Below are 17,327 nucleotides of genomic sequence, written 5' to 3'. Positions count from 1 at the left end.
AGGAAATGTTCGTCTCTTGAAGGAGACTACACGTACAAGACGTATCACTGTGAGAGTCGGAGTCTAACAGAATAGCATGAGTGGCGCGCATAAAACTCTTAACAATTTCTAGGTTGGAAAATTGTGCCATACCTTATCAATAGTAGATGACTTTCGCAGTAGTTTGATGGCCTTGTGAAGGCCAATGCCTTTGATGGAGGGCAGATAGTCACAGCCCGACAAAATGCACATGTGTCGGAATTTCTCTTGAGTGAACTCATGAAGCTTCAGGTCGGTAAGCTTGGACAAATCAGCCAAATCAACCGCCACTCCATGCCCACAGGCATCCATCTTGAAAATTACCTAACCCAATAATATATTTATTCATGGTTGTGACCAGAACGGATACTCCAGTATAAGGCGAGCGTTAGTTTTTGGCCTGGGAAGATCCAGCTGTTTGTCCTCATTATGAGGCAAGCAATTCTCAGGCTAAATGGAGAAACTCTGAATGGGTGGTTTTCGATCGGAATTTTACGGTACGGACCATTACCATGGAAACGGTCCGTTTCCGTATGTTTTCTCTCTCCCGGGAAATTCCAAGTCGAGCAAAACACAAAAAGTTTTTAAAAAGCGGAATTTTTTTTAAAAATCACAACAGTACAATTATAGCAAAAGCGGGATTTAGTTTTACATGTAAAAGGTTACCGTTCAAAGACGAAGGTGACGAGTATTCACCAAGAGGAAGGTGTCCATTCGCTCAAAGAAACGATGCCATATAACAAACAACTTACTAACCTCACTTGCTCGGGACCGTACTGAAGAATATTGGTCACTATTGGCCTTCGGTCGTTTTCGCGCGGACCTAGCATTGCCACGACCTCGGGCCAATATCCCCCAGTACGGCCCTCGCGCAGCACCACACAGCTGAGGAGTACATTAATGATGAAATGATATATGAAATGGATCATATATGAACTGCGGATGTGAAATCAAGTGAAGCTATGATCCTCGCAGTCATAAACGCAATTTTTGCAATTGTGTCGAGAAGCCTGAAAAATTCAGGACTTCAACGGGGTTTGAACCCGTGACCTCGCGATACCGGTGCGACGCTCTAAACAACTGAGCTATGAAGCCATTGACGCTATGAAGCCACCGTAGTTCGTGAGTTTTGCCTGAAATTTGGAATGAGCGGGCCTTCAGTATAGCTTTTCTTCCTGGGATTGATTCTTTTTATTTTTTTGGATAGGTTTGAAGTGACTTTCGTTGAGGTGAAGGAATTTTCGTGCACAGTGACAATGATTTTCTTCAGTGACTTTTCCTTCCTCTGGGATACAATGATAACACTCTTTGCAATTAACGTCACGATTTAGTGCACAAAGCATTATGGGATTAATATGCGGAGAAAAACAAAGACATTTTTGCGATGTTTGTCCGCATTTCAATCCCATAAATTGCTTTGTAATAAGGCGTTACGATCTATTTTTATCACTTGTGGAAAATGCTATTGGTTTGCGGTCAAAATCAAGTGCGGGACCAGGTCGGTTTTGGATAATATACCAGCGTTTCATAATTGGAACAGCCAGATTATAAGTGGCGACAAAGGGAAGAATGTCATTTCTTTGTTTAAGTTAATTTGCAGCAAAACCTCCAAAACTATCACAATCTACTCCTTCTATAGAGAAACGCAAATGTAAAAGCTGAAGACAAGGGGACTATTTAAAAACAGATGTAGCTTTAGGTCTTTTATCCAAAAAGAAGGCAAATTTTTGTTTGAGAGAGATGGTATCAAGGCCCTCACCCTAACCCTAATCCTTATCTTGACTAGCACAGAGTATAGTTTGCAAACCGGCTCTTTTGCTTTTTTGTCTTTTTTCTTACTCGTGTGTGATTAAGAATGATACATGTAGGCTTGGTGACTAGATTTCAAAGGCTAGTTACCAAGCCCCTCATTTTTGACAACATGCCATTGGTTACCAAGCCCATCATTTGTGATCACACACCAGTCCCAAAAGATTGAAGGAAGAGCATGTTTGCGGGTCAGGCTACAGACAGTAAGCTGGGGACTACCTTCTGACATCCGTACACAAGTAAATCCGAGTCTTCAGAAATGATTGCTTGAGCTAACCCCGCTTTCATCAGGTATGCTAGCTGGGCATCAGCCTCATAAGGTGCTACAATGCAGTCCACGCCTTTCTTCCTACATGCCTAAAAAAATGTCACAGCAATAAATAGACTATTTTACTGTTCTGTGTTCAGTTGCCAGGCCTTTGAATAAAAGCAAGGCTGGAGTTGACCTTGCTTTCATACAAACCTCACTGCTTTTCTTATGCAAATACCGGTAGCAACTCGTTAGCACTACGACAACATGATTTACATAAGAAAAGCAGTGAGGTTTGTAACAAAGCAAGGTCAACTCCAGCCTCGCTTTGATTCAAAGGCCTGGGGCCTGTTTCTCGAAAGTCCCGAAACTTTACGGGCCATTTATGGGTGTCACAATTCCGATTTCAACTCAAGAATGGAAAGGATTTAAGTCGTCAAACTTCACAGTCATTTTTCTTTTTTGTCACCTTGAAAACATGTTAAAAGATCGGCTTTCCAAAACAAGCAGTTTGCAGTTTCACAAATGGCTATTTCGGGACTTTCGAGAAACGGGCCCCTTGTAACTGAGCACAGAACTGTAAAATAGTCCATTATACATTATTTACCCTCTACTTGTTTCTCAACTTGCCACTCCACAAGACTTTTGTTCAAAATATTGTATTTCCCCACCAATTTTTTTTTAGTTTTTCACACTAAGCCAAATGCTGAAAAATCCCCATTGCAACCCTGAAGCGTTGGTTTTGGAGAAGAGGGAAAAACAAAAAGATAGCCAACGAACTCAGCCTACGTAAATGATACCAAATCCAGGAATAAAACCTGGAACACTTATTTGCAGGATTGAAAGAAAAGAAATGCATGCTAAGTTTTGATCAATGTCACTAAGTTTCCCCTTTGTCTAAAGTGCAATGTCATGTTTCCAACAGTGTACAATAGGTTGAACAGAATTTTTGTTGTTTTTTAGTGCGAGTGTCTGCTCTGTTTACATTTTCGTGAGGAGTAAAGTGAGGGAGACTCTTTGTGACAATCCAGGACATAGCTGACGAAGGACGCATAAATCATAATGGCCATTACATGTCCATGTAGTGTCGCCACTGCTTCCTAAAAGTTTCTTCCAGAAACCACATGTCTTTCATTCAATTCAAAATAAATGCACGAAAAAAATAACGAAAAAAAAAAACAAACCTTAATAACATCAAGAGCCATATCTGGGGTAATATCAACACACTTCTGAAAACACTCCACAGCCTGCTGCCTGTTTCCAGCCCGCAGAAAAGCCAAGCCTTTGGCCTTGTTTTCTTGTCTTGTCCTACAATGGCAAGATCACTATTTCACTTGAATTTGACGACTACTTGGATTGAGAGATTACCGGTACTCCAAATGCTACAAATGACTTAGAAACACGTGCTGCAAAACACAAACTCGGGATCGGCCAAGTTTTGCTCATTAAAAAGCAAGAGAATCTGCATATAGTATTAGTAGAAATGCATAGTAAGAGGTTTAAATTTAACACATTTCCACTTGAGCTTGACTCAGAACCCCACAAGAAGCATGAAGCATTTGGTGTTTGTAGCCCTTAGCTACTACACTTACTCCTTGAATTTTGAATTTTGCCATCTTGCATTCTTATAAAAAAACCTCACTGCAAGTCAATTTGAAAGTCAAATTGCCTCAACTGAAACACAGTCAAAGATGTGAACCATTTGACCAAAGCCACAGCTTGGACCTACATGTACAATGTAGGAAGCAGACAATCGTGATCACTACCCCAGCTGCATGTAGACTCCCCTGATGCATAAAAAATATTTGTCACTTTCTCCATTTTGCTCATGCTTTGTTTACAGGGGAGGTTCTGTGATCACATGAAAATCAGTAGTGTTCCAGTCCTGTGCTAATCATTACATATAAATATTTTCTTTATCGGAAACAATCCCCTTATGCAAACATGCAGTGTGACATGTTGAAAGTCCATACCCCAACACACATGTAGGCTTTAACACTCCAAACACATTTTCAAGAGAAATGTTCAAATTAAATTACACATACTTTCTTCGTCGTTCCTCTTGCCCAGCTTTGGAAGGCAAATAAGATCCATCAAAAACCAAAATGGGCTTTACATTGAAATGCAGCAACATGTTGACACGTTTTAAGACGTAATTGACATATCTGTTAGAAAAAAAAAAAGTCAGCAAAACAAGTCACTTGGTTATTCAGGTACAGTTCATGTACTTTTTAAAGGAGATCTGATGTTGATTCCATCCCTATGGTACCCAACAACAGACCAAAGAAACCTATATTCCTTCACACATTCTAGAATTAACACTATTTGTCTGCTTTGGTGTTAACAAGTCAAATTGTTATAATATATAGCTGAATTTTTCCCCCAACAGCGTGCGCTCTCATTGGTTACTTCGAGGTCACATGACATCTAACAATAAAACTGTTTCCTGCCAAAAGTATCTGAGCAGGCAACAGTGCAAAATCTATGACGTCAGAGGGTAACAGTGCATTGTTGACCAACGACCACCGTTGTTGTTGCCATTGCACGTTTTTCTTTTTGTGCTATATAACAATTGAAATCACTCAATGACTGGTCCCTCGGGAAGCCATTCATTTTGTTTCCCTCGAATTTCAATGTTTCCCTCGACTGCACCTTGGGGAAACATTGAGATTCTCTGGAAACAAAATGAACTGTTTCCCTCTAGACCAGTCATCAAGTGTTTATTATTTGCTAAATCACTGATTACTAGCCAACTGTACACACATTTCAGTCAAACTGGGTAACATTCTTCCTGGAACAAGCCCCTAGGCATTTGAATACCTGTTTTTGGTTGTTCAAACTCCCCTCCCCCAGAGCCAAAAAGCTATTCAAAATGCCCCATCACAGGCCTATCTCAGGTGATTGCTTCTTCTCCCCTCCCCACCCCACACCCCTTTACAGGCTGTTACATCAATTTATTAACTATATTAGCTTCCTGGGCCCGGTTTTTCGAAAGCCGATTAGCATAATCAAGGATTAGCGTAAACTTTTGTTTCAAGTTTTTAACTTTTTGGTGAAAGTTTATTTTGCTTATTTTTGTTTTTCAAGATTGACTTCTTCTAATGTAAAGTTTTGCCAGATATCAGCGTTGAACAGCATTTAGGAGTAGAGAAAGAGCGTTAATCGCTTAAACATGTGTGTACAGGCTTATGAATTATATAGGAATTAAATTAAACTTCTTAATCACAGATACATGTAACTCTCTTCTTTAGTTAAATTAGAGTAAAGGATAACATAAATAAAATAAGAATTAAAAAAAAATTATATGTAGAAACAAAATAGGGTTTCCTGGAACATCAAAAGAATCTGAAAGATAAGCTTCCAAGGTGCACTTCTCTATAAAGACATAGCATGAAACACTTAACACTTGGTGTATAGATACTTTGTGTAAAGATGTTGGCCAATTATATGAACTGGGTGAAAACAGGCACATCTCAGGTGATTAAACAGGCATCAAAATTGTTTTTCTACCATTAAATACTACCTTTTGCACCAACCATGTACAAAAAATTGGAAAATAGAGGGTATTCATTGAAAAATAATATGAAATACTTGGAATAACAGAATAAAGGAAATTGGCGCTCTTAATAAAATACGTGAAAACAAGAGCCTTATGATTCCCCTAAAACCAAATCAGCAAACAGGTTTAAGGGTTTCCCAGCTATTCCCCCTCAGACTGTCGGAGATAAATAAAGAATATCAAAATCCACAATATTACGCACACAGAGCTCTTCTTTCCTTCAACAAGGTCCATGGCACATCCATATGCTCCCTTGTGCAGCCAGCAATAGGCATCCACGCCGATCACCTGGCCAGCAAAATCTTCAGCGATCGAGACAGGCCTTTGAATTCGCTTTAGTAACGGAAGAAGGCCTTGAATGCCCATTTCACGATTCAAATTAAAACTAGTCTTTACGGCAGCGCAGCCCGTGGTTCATTTGTGTCAGTCACCAACAATGCAACGCCATCAAAAATTCAGAGCGGACACAAGCACAAAAGCAAGCTCTTGCAAGTCTACATCCTCCTGAAAGAGACAAGAGACGAAGCTCAAAGAGCAGAACCGATACCTTATTTTACGATCATCCGTGTGAGAAACCACAAAATTAAAACAAAACACAAAAGGACGGTAAACCGGACGGTCGACATCTTGCCAAATATACCACCAAATTTATCGCAAATCAACGCCTTAAAAGCATAAAAAGTTTTCCTTCTTACCTTAAAAACAATTTGCATTAAAGTTCTTGATCATTCTCCTTTCTTAAAATTCGACAAAGCGACCACAAAACGAAAAACATTTATAGCAAAGTTGAATTGAAATTTGGCGCCATTACTCGTTCCAGATTCCTCCCAGTGAATTGAGTTGACATAGGGCTGGTAACAATATTTATTTACAGAAGACGCAAAACACATAAAAGCAAAATGGCGGCCACGTCAGTCCCTCTTTATTCACCATCTTCAGAACCAATTATCAACAATATGGAAACAGAAAACCCAGTAGATGAATTTTCATTTGGTCCTCCAATGAGTCAAGATTCATCCATGTACACTGGATCCATTGAAGCACAAGAAGAATTCATGGAAAGCGGCCGAAAAGATGAATCGGGCGAAGGCCCTCGCTACAGATTTCCCTTTTACTCGCAAATTTTTAACAAGAAAAACTACGATTGGCTTCTGGAGGTTGATGAAAGTGGCGATGACGATGACTTTAAAAAGCCATTACTGTGAGTATGCTTGGGGCTTCCATGTAAAAAGAAATCTGGAAACAGCTGTACGACCCATGAAAATGGGCCATTCCATTTTATATCCAATTCTTCCCTCCCCCTTCCCCCCGAAATGGATGATCAAAGTGTTTATCTCGTTTTACCGCTTTTAGAGAGGAATTGGACATTGATTTACAAGACATCTACTACAAAGTGCGCTGTGTAGTGTTCCCCATTCCATCCCTTGGATTCAAGAGAGATGTGCTAAGAGACAGTCCAGATTTCTGGGGTCCCTTACTTGTGGTTCTTCTCTATGCCATGCTGGCTCTGTTTGGTCAATTCAAGGTTAGCCAGAATATTTCAAATAAACTTGTTGTTGTTGTTGTTCCTGTCATGCTCGCTTTCAAACCACATCTAAGTGGGACATTCTAGTCAGAATCAGTTTTTCAAAGTGGTCCAGAATGCAAGTGGTTGGATCTCATTGGTCAAGGCATTGCGATCAAGCTATTACAGTGCAGACCATGAGTCATGGATGGCTCCTCTATTAACCTAGGAAATGGATTCTTGTTATTGTTATACAACTGAACAGCTTTTCAATAATTGCATAAGGGTGTTGCAGGGCCAGTAATTAAGAGTACCGTAAACACCCGCAGTTAAGCCGCACCCTGAATTTAGCAGCGCAAATTTTGGAAAAAAAGTTTTTTGAAAGAAATCAAAAGAAATCCAAAGTTCGGTCCTGAGAAGTCTTCTTCATCCACTTTTCATCGAACGTAAGCTCACTATTAACATTGAAAGGGAAAATACTTCAAAGTATTACCCACAATTTAGCACTTTAATGTAATGAACATCGTTTCCACCAACTTTGACATATGATTGATCTTTTTCTGGTATTTGTTGACAGGAAGTTCTTCATTCAACACAGTTTTTCTCTAAATTTTTGCATTACATGTACAACAAGAAAGTGAGCGGAACGTTCGTAGCTTAGTAACCAGGCATTAGATCAGACATGAAGATGGAAAACTGGACACCATAAGCAGCCTTTTTCAAATGTTCCCGCAGATAAGCCACATCCCCCAATTTTTGGCAACGATTTTTGGAAAAAAGGTGTGGCTTATCTGGGGGTGTTTACGGTAGTTTACTGTGCTAGTTTATACCAATAAGAATAGTGAAAACATAAAGAGTGTATACATGTGCCAATTTTACCCATACGAGAAACAAAAAGAATAAAGACATTATTCATTGGCCTAATGGTAGGTGGGTGTAGGGAAAAGCTCCGTGGATCTGCCACCTTGGGTAAATTGCCATCTGCTCTGCTATGCCACCTTAAGGCTTACTCAAGGCCTTGGGCACAAATTTCCTTATACAGACCTCCTGGTCTACAGCATATTATATTTGATTACTTTTGACAATTCTCCTTCTCTCATTTTCCCATTTTGATCAACAAGATCATATGCCTTTGCAAACAACCACCAACTTTGTTTGCAATAATGAGAATGATCTGGCAATAGGAACAAATCTACCAAAAGGGTGGAAAGCTAGAGTGGTTGACATTGTTTAGCACAGTCATCTCTCCCATGCCTTACCCACTGGGTAGATTTGGCCCACTTTCCAGACCATTCTTGCTAATAATTGGAAAGATAGATGGCAACAGTGGAATAGGAAAATAATTTGGGAACTGGTGACACTTTTCATGTAGATGAAAACTAATTCTCACAAGAAAGATTTCACTCTTAAGCATCTGTTAAAAGATCCAAAAGTGCATTTGGAAATGTTGTTGTTTTCATCATCATCATCACCATTGCCGTATTGTTGTTGTTTTCAGGCTCCCCCTCCCACGCTCTCACCAGACGCTTATGTGAACATTGTACACTTAATGTGTGATCCCGAGGGAAACAGTCAGATTTGTTTTCCTGAGAGTCCTGATGTTCGTCTTGGGGAAACATCAGGACTCGAGGGAAAACAAAACTACCGGTAACTAGTTTCCTGAGGGGCCATACATTAAGTACTTTGTTACATATTTAGATTTTTCCTTCAACGATCGCAGCAAACAATCCAGAGCTGGCAACAACTGCAGAATTTTATCCCAGTCAGGATACATTTGAATTTGATCAGGGGCATGTGACCAAGAATCAACCAATCACAGTGCTTGTTTTGTTGAGTGAAAGTCTAGATATATAACAATATGTCGATGTATCACTAGGTATTACCGTATTCCTGTTTTTCGTAGGTTGTTTCATGGATAATAACAATCTGGCTGTTGGGCTCCCTTATCATCTTCCTACTCGCCAGAGTACTTGGAGGAGAAGTAGGTTCATTTGATTGACATTTGATCGTGCATCTTGTTTGGTAGCATTCTCAGCTTTCTTGTTACCTACTTCTCATAGGTAAACTACTCTCAGTGCCTCGGTGTGATTGGTTACTCTCTTATTCCGCTGGTGTTGACAGCTGCTGCACTGCCATTGGTGAATTATTTCCCCATATTAAGTGACATCATTAAGGTAATTATTAGAATTTTTGTAAGTCTCTTTCTCCACTGTCTTTAGGGTGTCTCTATTAGTCAGTGCCAAAAGCACCTTTTCTGTTGCTCTGCCATTTTTCCAATTGCACCTTAGTTTGCTTCATTCTTGTCACCAGAGCCTCGGATCAATCCAAGGCTCTGGGAAACTCTATGCGGGAGAACATGCGCCGTAGGGTTCTTATGGCAAAAAATTGGCCATTTGAATCTTACCGCGCCTGCTCACTTCTCGTGCTAACATGAATGCACCAATTACAGAGGCTTTTGGTTGTTCTTCACGAAAACCAATAAGAGGACACTTTGCTTCAGGGTTCCCCAGAGCTCTTCTCTCCCTCAGTCAAGAGGAGAGCTCTGGGGTCGAAATTAAGCTTGCTTTACTTCTACACTTGGCTAAAAGTATGAACCAATAGACCATTTTATAGTTGTTTGCTTAGTTACGTTGGAATTAATATTTAAATTACTTCTTGTTTGCAGTTATTTGGTGTTGTGTGGGCATCCTACAGTGCTGGCTCTCTTCTCATCCAAGAAGAACTCAAAAACAAGAGGCTTTTGCTTATGTATCCCATCTTATTGCTTTATATTTACTTTTTTTCATTGTACACTGGCGTGTGAGGCACTCTATCTGCCATAACTAAGACGTTCATATTCCATACTGGGTTAACACATTTGACGAAATGGTTTATTGTCTGTTAAAAATTCAAATTATTTTACTGGTTCGGTTTTTTTGACATATCCCAACAGAAAGTGATTTAGCGCTGACAGTTTCGATGACTGTCAGCCATCTTTATGAAACCAAAACGGTCACACACCCTGTTAGTTTTAACAAAGATGGCTGAAATCATTGAAACTGTCAGCGTTAAATCACCTTTTTGGATTATGTGAAAAGAACCAGTAAATTAATTTATGGTTTTTTGTCTAATCACTCTTCAGTTAAACGACAACAAAACTATTTGTAACTAACAGTGGGATAGCGATGCAAAGATGCAGGAGGGCATCTCGTTAATGGGGGGTTTTAACGTTTCCTCATCGCTGACATGTTGTTGGACGAAAACAAAAGATCTGTCATTAGCTCTTTTTGTTCGTCCACCAGCAATAATTGTACATTGCAGCACTGTGTCACAAGAGATTGGTTGCAAACCACCGAGGTATTAGTCAGAAACATACAGTGAGGAAAAACAAAAATACAAATTGCGAAAAGAGAGCAAAAGGAGACAAAAAGTAAGCTCAAAGTCTTAACAGTAAATCGCACCTATGCACACCGCTCAGTAGCAACTTCAAAAATGACATTAGGGAGTTTAAGAAACCACAACGGCTACGGTGGTTCACGATGTCTTCCACCTTGTTTATGTTGTACAATGTGGCGAAGTATGCTACAACCAGATTGGTATGTACGGATTTGAAGCAAAGAGAGAGAAGGAAAGATTCACTGTTGTTTGTCCACGTTGTCGTCAAAACATGAAAATTGGTTATTTTTTACGTAGTTGTTTTGACGAGTACGGGAGAGAAATGTACAAAAATGCGTGCCGCACGTGCAGCACGATCATTTTTTTCCTCTTTTAACCAATAATATTACTGCTTTTTGGCGTTTTCGTTGCCCTAGCCGTCCTCATTTCTTAAACTTCCTATTTGTTGACTTCAACAAACAATCAACAAAAATCGAGCTGCACGTGCAGCACGATTTTTTGGGACATCAGAGCCCATAATAACAAACTAAAAACAAAATCGTCTGCTCCTGCGCTCGTGCATGTGGTCATAACAATTACACACTGATAGAGCGGTTTTCAAATGAGTGTCGTAAAACCGAAACCGAAGTAATTACTTTGGCCAATCAAAAAGGACGGAGACAATCCAGTAAACCAATCAAAACTCGAACTAATTACACGTAGCCGACACGAAGGCGGGAAAATGTGCACGCGCGAGCCACGATTGGTTTTGGTTTCACTTCTGATTGGTTGAAAAGTGGCGCGAGAACTTTGAACCAATCACCGAGTGAAGTAGATGCAAAACTAAAGTAATTCGCTAATTACTTTCGACACTCAATTGAAAACCGCTCTAATTGACTCCTAGTTGTGTCACGTTTCTCACTGAACGTCTAAAAGTCATTTGAAAAAAAAACCGATCCTCTTATCATCAAAAGCCGGTCTTCTAACATGTAAACCAAATTGTAATAGCCATGTTTCATTTCTCAAAAGGAACTTCCACTCCTACGAAAGAATAACTTAATACTGAGAAAAGTTTTTTTGCAATGAAATAGACCAATTTCGATATATTAAAATTCAGTCCTAAACAAAAGGCATCAGCTCGAGGCTCTGGGGATTAAATATAAGGATTTGTATGAGTTTATTCCCCAGAGCCTAGAGATGATATCTTTTGTTTAGGACTGAATTTTAATATATCGAAATTGGTCTATTACTTCGGAAACTTTTTAAAGGAATTGTTTTTATCTGAGAAAATTGAATTTTAGAATGGCATGATATCACGTGGTTTAAAGGGGACATTGAGTGGAACGTAGATTTAAATGAGACCACATTTGTGTGTTTAAAGAGGCGGATGTCGGTTGCCCTTAACGTCCGCAACTACGTGACGTCATGTGTACCCATTGGATTCGAAAAACGTGGCGTTGCGCAATGACGCCTCAATTGTCGTGAAAAATAACCCAGCAGAAATTCACATATCCAAAGGGCTGGACCAGGCGAATTCCTCTCCAAAGTCACTTGCAAATATTAACCTTTCTCTTTGAAATGTTGTAGACTCAATAGGCCACTTTCAAAGCAACCATAAGACTGTTTGTTTGCCCTACAAAACGTTGCATAGCAATTGTATCCATTTTCTCTTGGGACTTAAAGTGATCCCACGAGAAAGTAGAAACAATAGGCCTTATTCACGATAGCAGCCATGCTGGTTTTCAAATTGTCGTGCAAATTAGCCATGTGTTATGCTGGGGGGCAAACATTGGAAAAAAGGCATATTGCGGAAAATCGGCTCGTCGAAATATTGAAATAACATTGCTTGAAATACATTTTAGAATTTAGAATTAAGTAGCTTTTATAATAATTTTTATATCTTTGATTGCCTTTGACATGTTGACTTTCTACTTCGTTATCTCCTCATTTTTCACTAAAAAAAACATCGAAGTAACTTCTGTAATCGTTCTCTTTTACTACTTAGCTGAGAAACATTCAATGAACGTCAGGCAAATCATCTGTGTGGCTAAGATGTTCGTTATAACCTCTCGAACTTGTGTTGTTTGCCTCCTCAGAAGTGCGTAGCTAATTTGCATGATAATAGCAAATCCAACATGGCGGCCATCGTGAATCAGGTCTATTCTTTTGCAAAATTGTGGAGAGCAAACAAATGGTATTGTGTTATTTTTTAAAGTGGCCTATAACTTTACTAAATGTTCTTGTTTATTTGTCTGCCTGCTTTGATTTCTGTTTCCATGGATTCAATATTTTATGTCATGTTTATATTGTTGCTTAATTGGGAATAGTATTCGTAGTTTTAAATTTCTGGTTTGGGTTGGGTGATTCATCTTGTATGGGACCTAATGTTTTATTGTAAAAGGGCGAGTTCTCACTTGCGACACAAACCAAATAACAAGCGAAATACCCAAACTCTAAAGAGTCTTGATCATTTGCGCCCACTGTTTGGAAAAAAGACGTTAATTAATGACAAGTCAATTGGTCTGCGTATGATCGTAAATAACTTGAACCCCGGAGTCGTATCATAATTAATTGAAGTACGATCGTCCGGGTGAGTATATGGTTCTGAGAAGGACTGTTTGGTGTGTCATTAACTGACATTTGGACAACCTGAGCAGAAGTCATCTTCAGAGTCAAGTGATTTTATGTAACATCAGTTGATAGTATAAGCACTCTGGTCGTTGATATCAGTGGCTGTGAAGACTCTAAACAGTGATTGATGCGTTTCGATACCAGACGATCCTTTACTTAATTATGGTCTGCGTGTGTTGCTTGTTTCTTTGCTTGCGTCGCCAGTGAAAAACAAACCTCATCGCTTTTCATAGGATTAAATAGATAAATAAAATAAATAAATAAACGATTAGAATATCTGAAAAGTTTCAGTAGCCCAGGCCGATGTTCTTTGATTAAAGTAATGCAAGTGGGAACCATAATGTTTTGGTTGTCATGGAAAATAAGTTAAACCCGATTCAGCAAAAAAATTTCTTCAGGTTTTTGCGACCCGAAAGGCGGGTTCACAGTGAAGGCGCATGCGTAGACGATGACGCAAGCGCAATTAAAACCGGTGTAAATGAAAGATTGGATTGGAAATATCAAAAGGAGGAGAAATTAAGTTTATGTTGCACAGACCATGCGCTTTCGTCTTCTTTTCCTTCGAATTTTCTGGAGCTGAAGCAAGCGGTGCTAAAGAGCATAACAGAAAGCCTGAAAGACGAACAAAGAGAATTACGCCTACACATTCTGAGGTGTGAACGCTATTACGCTTGCTTTTCGTGTTTTGATAAAAATTCTCGTTCCTTAGTTATGAGATAGGAGCTAGTCATTTAACGTTTTGACTCCCATGATCAAGAAGTTCATTCTCCTGACTTCTTTCATAGATTTCTTCTTTGGTTGGTCATGAGAATTTGGTGTTTTATCAGGATCATACCTTCAAGCTGATAATAATCTTTATTCTCAATACTTGTCTACCTGACTGTGTATTGAAATTGAGAGGTGAATTTACATACTGATCAATGCTGGGAATCAAGGGGTATTTCAAGTATCAGAAATTTAACATGAATCTGAATAAATAAGAAAATTTGTAAATAATAGAATTGTGCGGCTTTAGAAAAAGGGGAACTTCTCAAAAGTTTTAAGTTAGACGATGAGCTACCATCGATCACACGGACTCAGACCTTTTTTCTTATAAGGTTCATAGCATGGTCGTTTTCTCAAACAGCCTGCGAACGCTTACCTTCAAAGTTGAAATATGAATAACAGAATTGTCCCTCAAGATAGTTTGCCGTTCTTATAACTTCGCAGAGATTTTCTTTTCATCATACAACAACGATCACTTTCGTCGAGGTTGGGTGTTGTTTGAATTGTATTCTGTGTAGTTGTCACTTTGGAGGAGAAATATGAGCTATTAATGGAGCTTCTATTGTTGTGTTGTTTTTAAATATCGTTTTCTTCATCGGGGTTGTACATAAAACTGGAGTGAAAATACAGTAAAATTATGTTTGCGTTTATTGTTTGTCTTTGTTAAGTTGTGACCTCACCTCCCCGACAATGAAATAGCAATTCCCATTGGCAAGAAGCCTGCAATTTAGCTCGAGTCGAGTCGAATCTAATCGAGCTGAAAGTTAAAGTTATTCGAAAGATCTTTACTTTTAAAGATATACGATCTGTTTGAGTATGTTGAGGACGACAAGTTTCCCACACCCCCTTCCTCCTTAACTTGTCATCAGCCGTGAAGAGATCTATTCATCGGTGGTGACTCGGAAATTCGTGGGGGCTATAGCTAGGTCATTGGACTATGTTCGTGTGACAATTGTCGCGCCATACTCCTTCTAGGGACTAAATTACCTCGATGGAATTTGATCGTCCGGGTGAGAAGGACTGTTTGCAGTGACTGACGTTTCAACAACTTGAACGGAAGCGTTTCCGAGTCAAGTGACGGTCGGAAATTATATAGGTCCATATAGAAAATGGTTTGAGCCCAACGTCACTTGACTCTGAAGATGACTTCCGCTCTGGTTGTTGAAACGTCAGTCACTGCCAACAGTCCTTCTCAGTTCCATCGAGGTGTGTAACTCCTGTCTTCAAACAACCTCGTTCCCAGGGCTTTAAAGCCCTGGGAACGAGGTTGGTCTTCAAAGAATTTTCTATTTTTAAACCTAAATTGTCGAAATGAAGCATATTCTCGATTGTGCAATCGCGAAGAAAGGTCATATTGCTCCTGAATTGTTTTTGAGGATTTAAGTATAGCCCTCTTGATCTACAAGAACATGTAAGTGTTTCGTGAGCTTTCAAAAAGGAAGTCACGTTTTTCGGGAAAATTAACTTGACAAAGCACAACTATAACTGGGGGCGTGCCTCTGATAACCTATACCAATGACAGAAAGGCAGAGCCTTTCGAAACATTGGAAAATACAACAGATATTCCTTCACTGTTTGATCAACCTTTCATTTCTCGTTTGTTAAAATAGTTACACGCTGATTAGATCGATATCCTTCACCAGGATCCAGTGCTTCTTTCTTGTTACGTTGGTTGCTACAATTTAGTTTACAAATGAGAGGCCAAGTTTTTGTCTTAAGCAAGTGCAGAGCTATATATAATCGTCGAAATTTGCATACGGCAAATTTTGTCCGTGCAGCCCTAAAGTTTTCCAAAGGAAACATTACATCGAAAAAAAACTTGTAAATTCAAGTCTTAAACGACTTTTCGACACTAGATCACATGATCATCAAGTCAAAAATGAACATTTAATTAACTAATAACGCGCTTAGCAATAATTAACTGAATTGGAAGTAAATATCCACCACTTTCACCGACTCTGAGATGAATAATTGTTGCTGGCGCAGTGAGTGATCCTGAAGCGAGCGAACGAGGCAGCTCTCTAATCGGGAGAAGAACAAACATTTCTTCGAAACGCAAGGAATTGCGGTTATGCACGAATAGAGGAATTAAGATGCTCCGTAAGATCTTGTTACACAGAAGATTAGAACAGTTCCCTGCTAGACGATCCGAGGTCTCTTTTCTTTCGTGTTCGCTGGGTTGACGCAACGCAAAAGAAAAGAGACGTCCGCTAGCATAAACTTCATCGCAGCGTCATAAAAGCTGTCAGGCTGAACTAAGGTGATGAATGGTTATCATCATTCCGTTAAATGTGAGTATTCCGATTGAAAAAAAAGGGTATATGGTGTCCTCGAAAGAAACTCTCTCCGACAGGGTTTAACTTATGTGAACGTTTGTCGTGAAAGTACCACAAAGGACGAGGTGTGAATCAAGCGGTTTAGTTTATATTGACCATTGCCATGCTGAATTTGGTGATCTCACAAGTCTTTCTCGTATACAGTAATTTAGTCACACGAAAAATAGAACTAAAAACCACAGCACTTCGCGCTTCACCTTGCTAAGAAGGAAAAGTTGAAGTTAACCAGGAAATGATCAACATGCTCGATGCCAATCATCTATTCCCTTTTATTTCCTTCAACCTTTCTGCATTTCTTATTTTACTAGTAAACATTTGTCCTCACAGGAGACTATATAAGTCAGTATCGTTTCCTGATAGAAATAATGCGTAGAACTTTATTATTACCACAGCTTACCTTTTTAAATCAAACAGATCGCAAAAGTATATAGTTTCAATCAGTCACATGAATCATAGTACTCGACGATTATTAAAATGATCTCAAGCCGAGTGTCACTACTCAGAATTCAAGTACATGCTCGACATGCTCGTATCCTCAAACTATTGCTTCCTTTCTTTCTCGAGTGGGGACAAGATGGGGGTCCAAGTTTTGTTAAGACCTATTAAAATCTCCCTTCAATTCCACGCACGAACCGTCTTTAACTTACCGCAAGCATGATTAAACATCTCCCTTCACCTCGGCAGCATTTCTCGGTCAGGACGCCAGTAGCTCTTTACAACCTGTAATTTTATTGGATCCCTTTGAACGCAGCTCAATTGTGTTTTACGTCATGGTCCATTGTTTCTTTTGTATGGTTCTTTGTGTCCATTGTTTTCTTAACCAATCCCGAGAGGCGTTCCAAGAGCTGCGTAGCGGCCCGCATTTCTACCATTTAGGTAAACTAGTTTTAGTATATACCACACAAGTTGAAAAATCAGTATTTACAATTATTTACATTGTGTTACCGCGGGAGTGAAATTCGCATAGCAATAAAGGAAACCAAACAGAAAGAAAAGAATAAAATTAAGGAAGGGCTCAATGATTTTTATGAGAAAAGCATTTAATTGCTGGTTTTCACTCACGTGATCAACAGCCATGTTTTTCAACGAAAACAAAAGGAA

General features: G+C 39.3%; 2 protein-coding genes across 2 annotated transcripts in view; one reads left to right on the top strand and one right to left on the bottom strand.

Moving 5' to 3' along the window:
- LOC138026359 (exonuclease 1-like) overlaps positions 1 to 6,454 on the bottom strand; it is a 20,346-nt gene extending 13,892 nt beyond the window's left edge. The window contains exons 1-6 of the mRNA XM_068873681.1: positions 6,332 to 6,454; positions 5,839 to 6,140; positions 4,123 to 4,242; positions 3,262 to 3,385; positions 2,047 to 2,184; positions 133 to 342 (exon numbers count right to left, since the gene is read on the bottom strand). Coding sequence (XP_068729782.1) covers positions 133 to 342; positions 2,047 to 2,184; positions 3,262 to 3,385; positions 4,123 to 4,242; positions 5,839 to 6,002 — 756 coding nt within the window. The 5' untranslated portion in view covers positions 6,003 to 6,140; positions 6,332 to 6,454. The remainder of the gene's footprint in view (positions 1 to 132; positions 343 to 2,046; positions 2,185 to 3,261; positions 3,386 to 4,122; positions 4,243 to 5,838; positions 6,141 to 6,331) is intronic.
- Positions 6,455 to 6,507: 53 nt separating this feature from the next.
- On the top strand, positions 6,508 to 10,499 carry LOC138026360 (protein YIPF4-like). The gene is made up of 5 exons (XM_068873682.1): positions 6,508 to 6,837; positions 6,990 to 7,161; positions 9,044 to 9,121; positions 9,201 to 9,314; positions 9,806 to 10,499. The coding sequence occupies exons 1-5, from the start codon at positions 6,536 to 6,538 to the stop codon at positions 9,941 to 9,943; spliced, it is 804 nt and encodes a 267-aa protein (XP_068729783.1). The 5' UTR covers positions 6,508 to 6,535; the 3' UTR covers positions 9,944 to 10,499.
- Positions 10,500 to 17,327: the final 6,828 nt, after the last annotated feature.

This window comes from Montipora capricornis, chromosome 12 (genome assembly GCF_036669925.1).
Source record: "Montipora capricornis isolate CH-2021 chromosome 12, ASM3666992v2, whole genome shotgun sequence".
Lineage (NCBI taxonomy): Eukaryota > Metazoa > Cnidaria > Anthozoa > Scleractinia > Acroporidae > Montipora > Montipora capricornis.
This window is presented reverse-complemented; position numbering and strand designations above follow the sequence as displayed.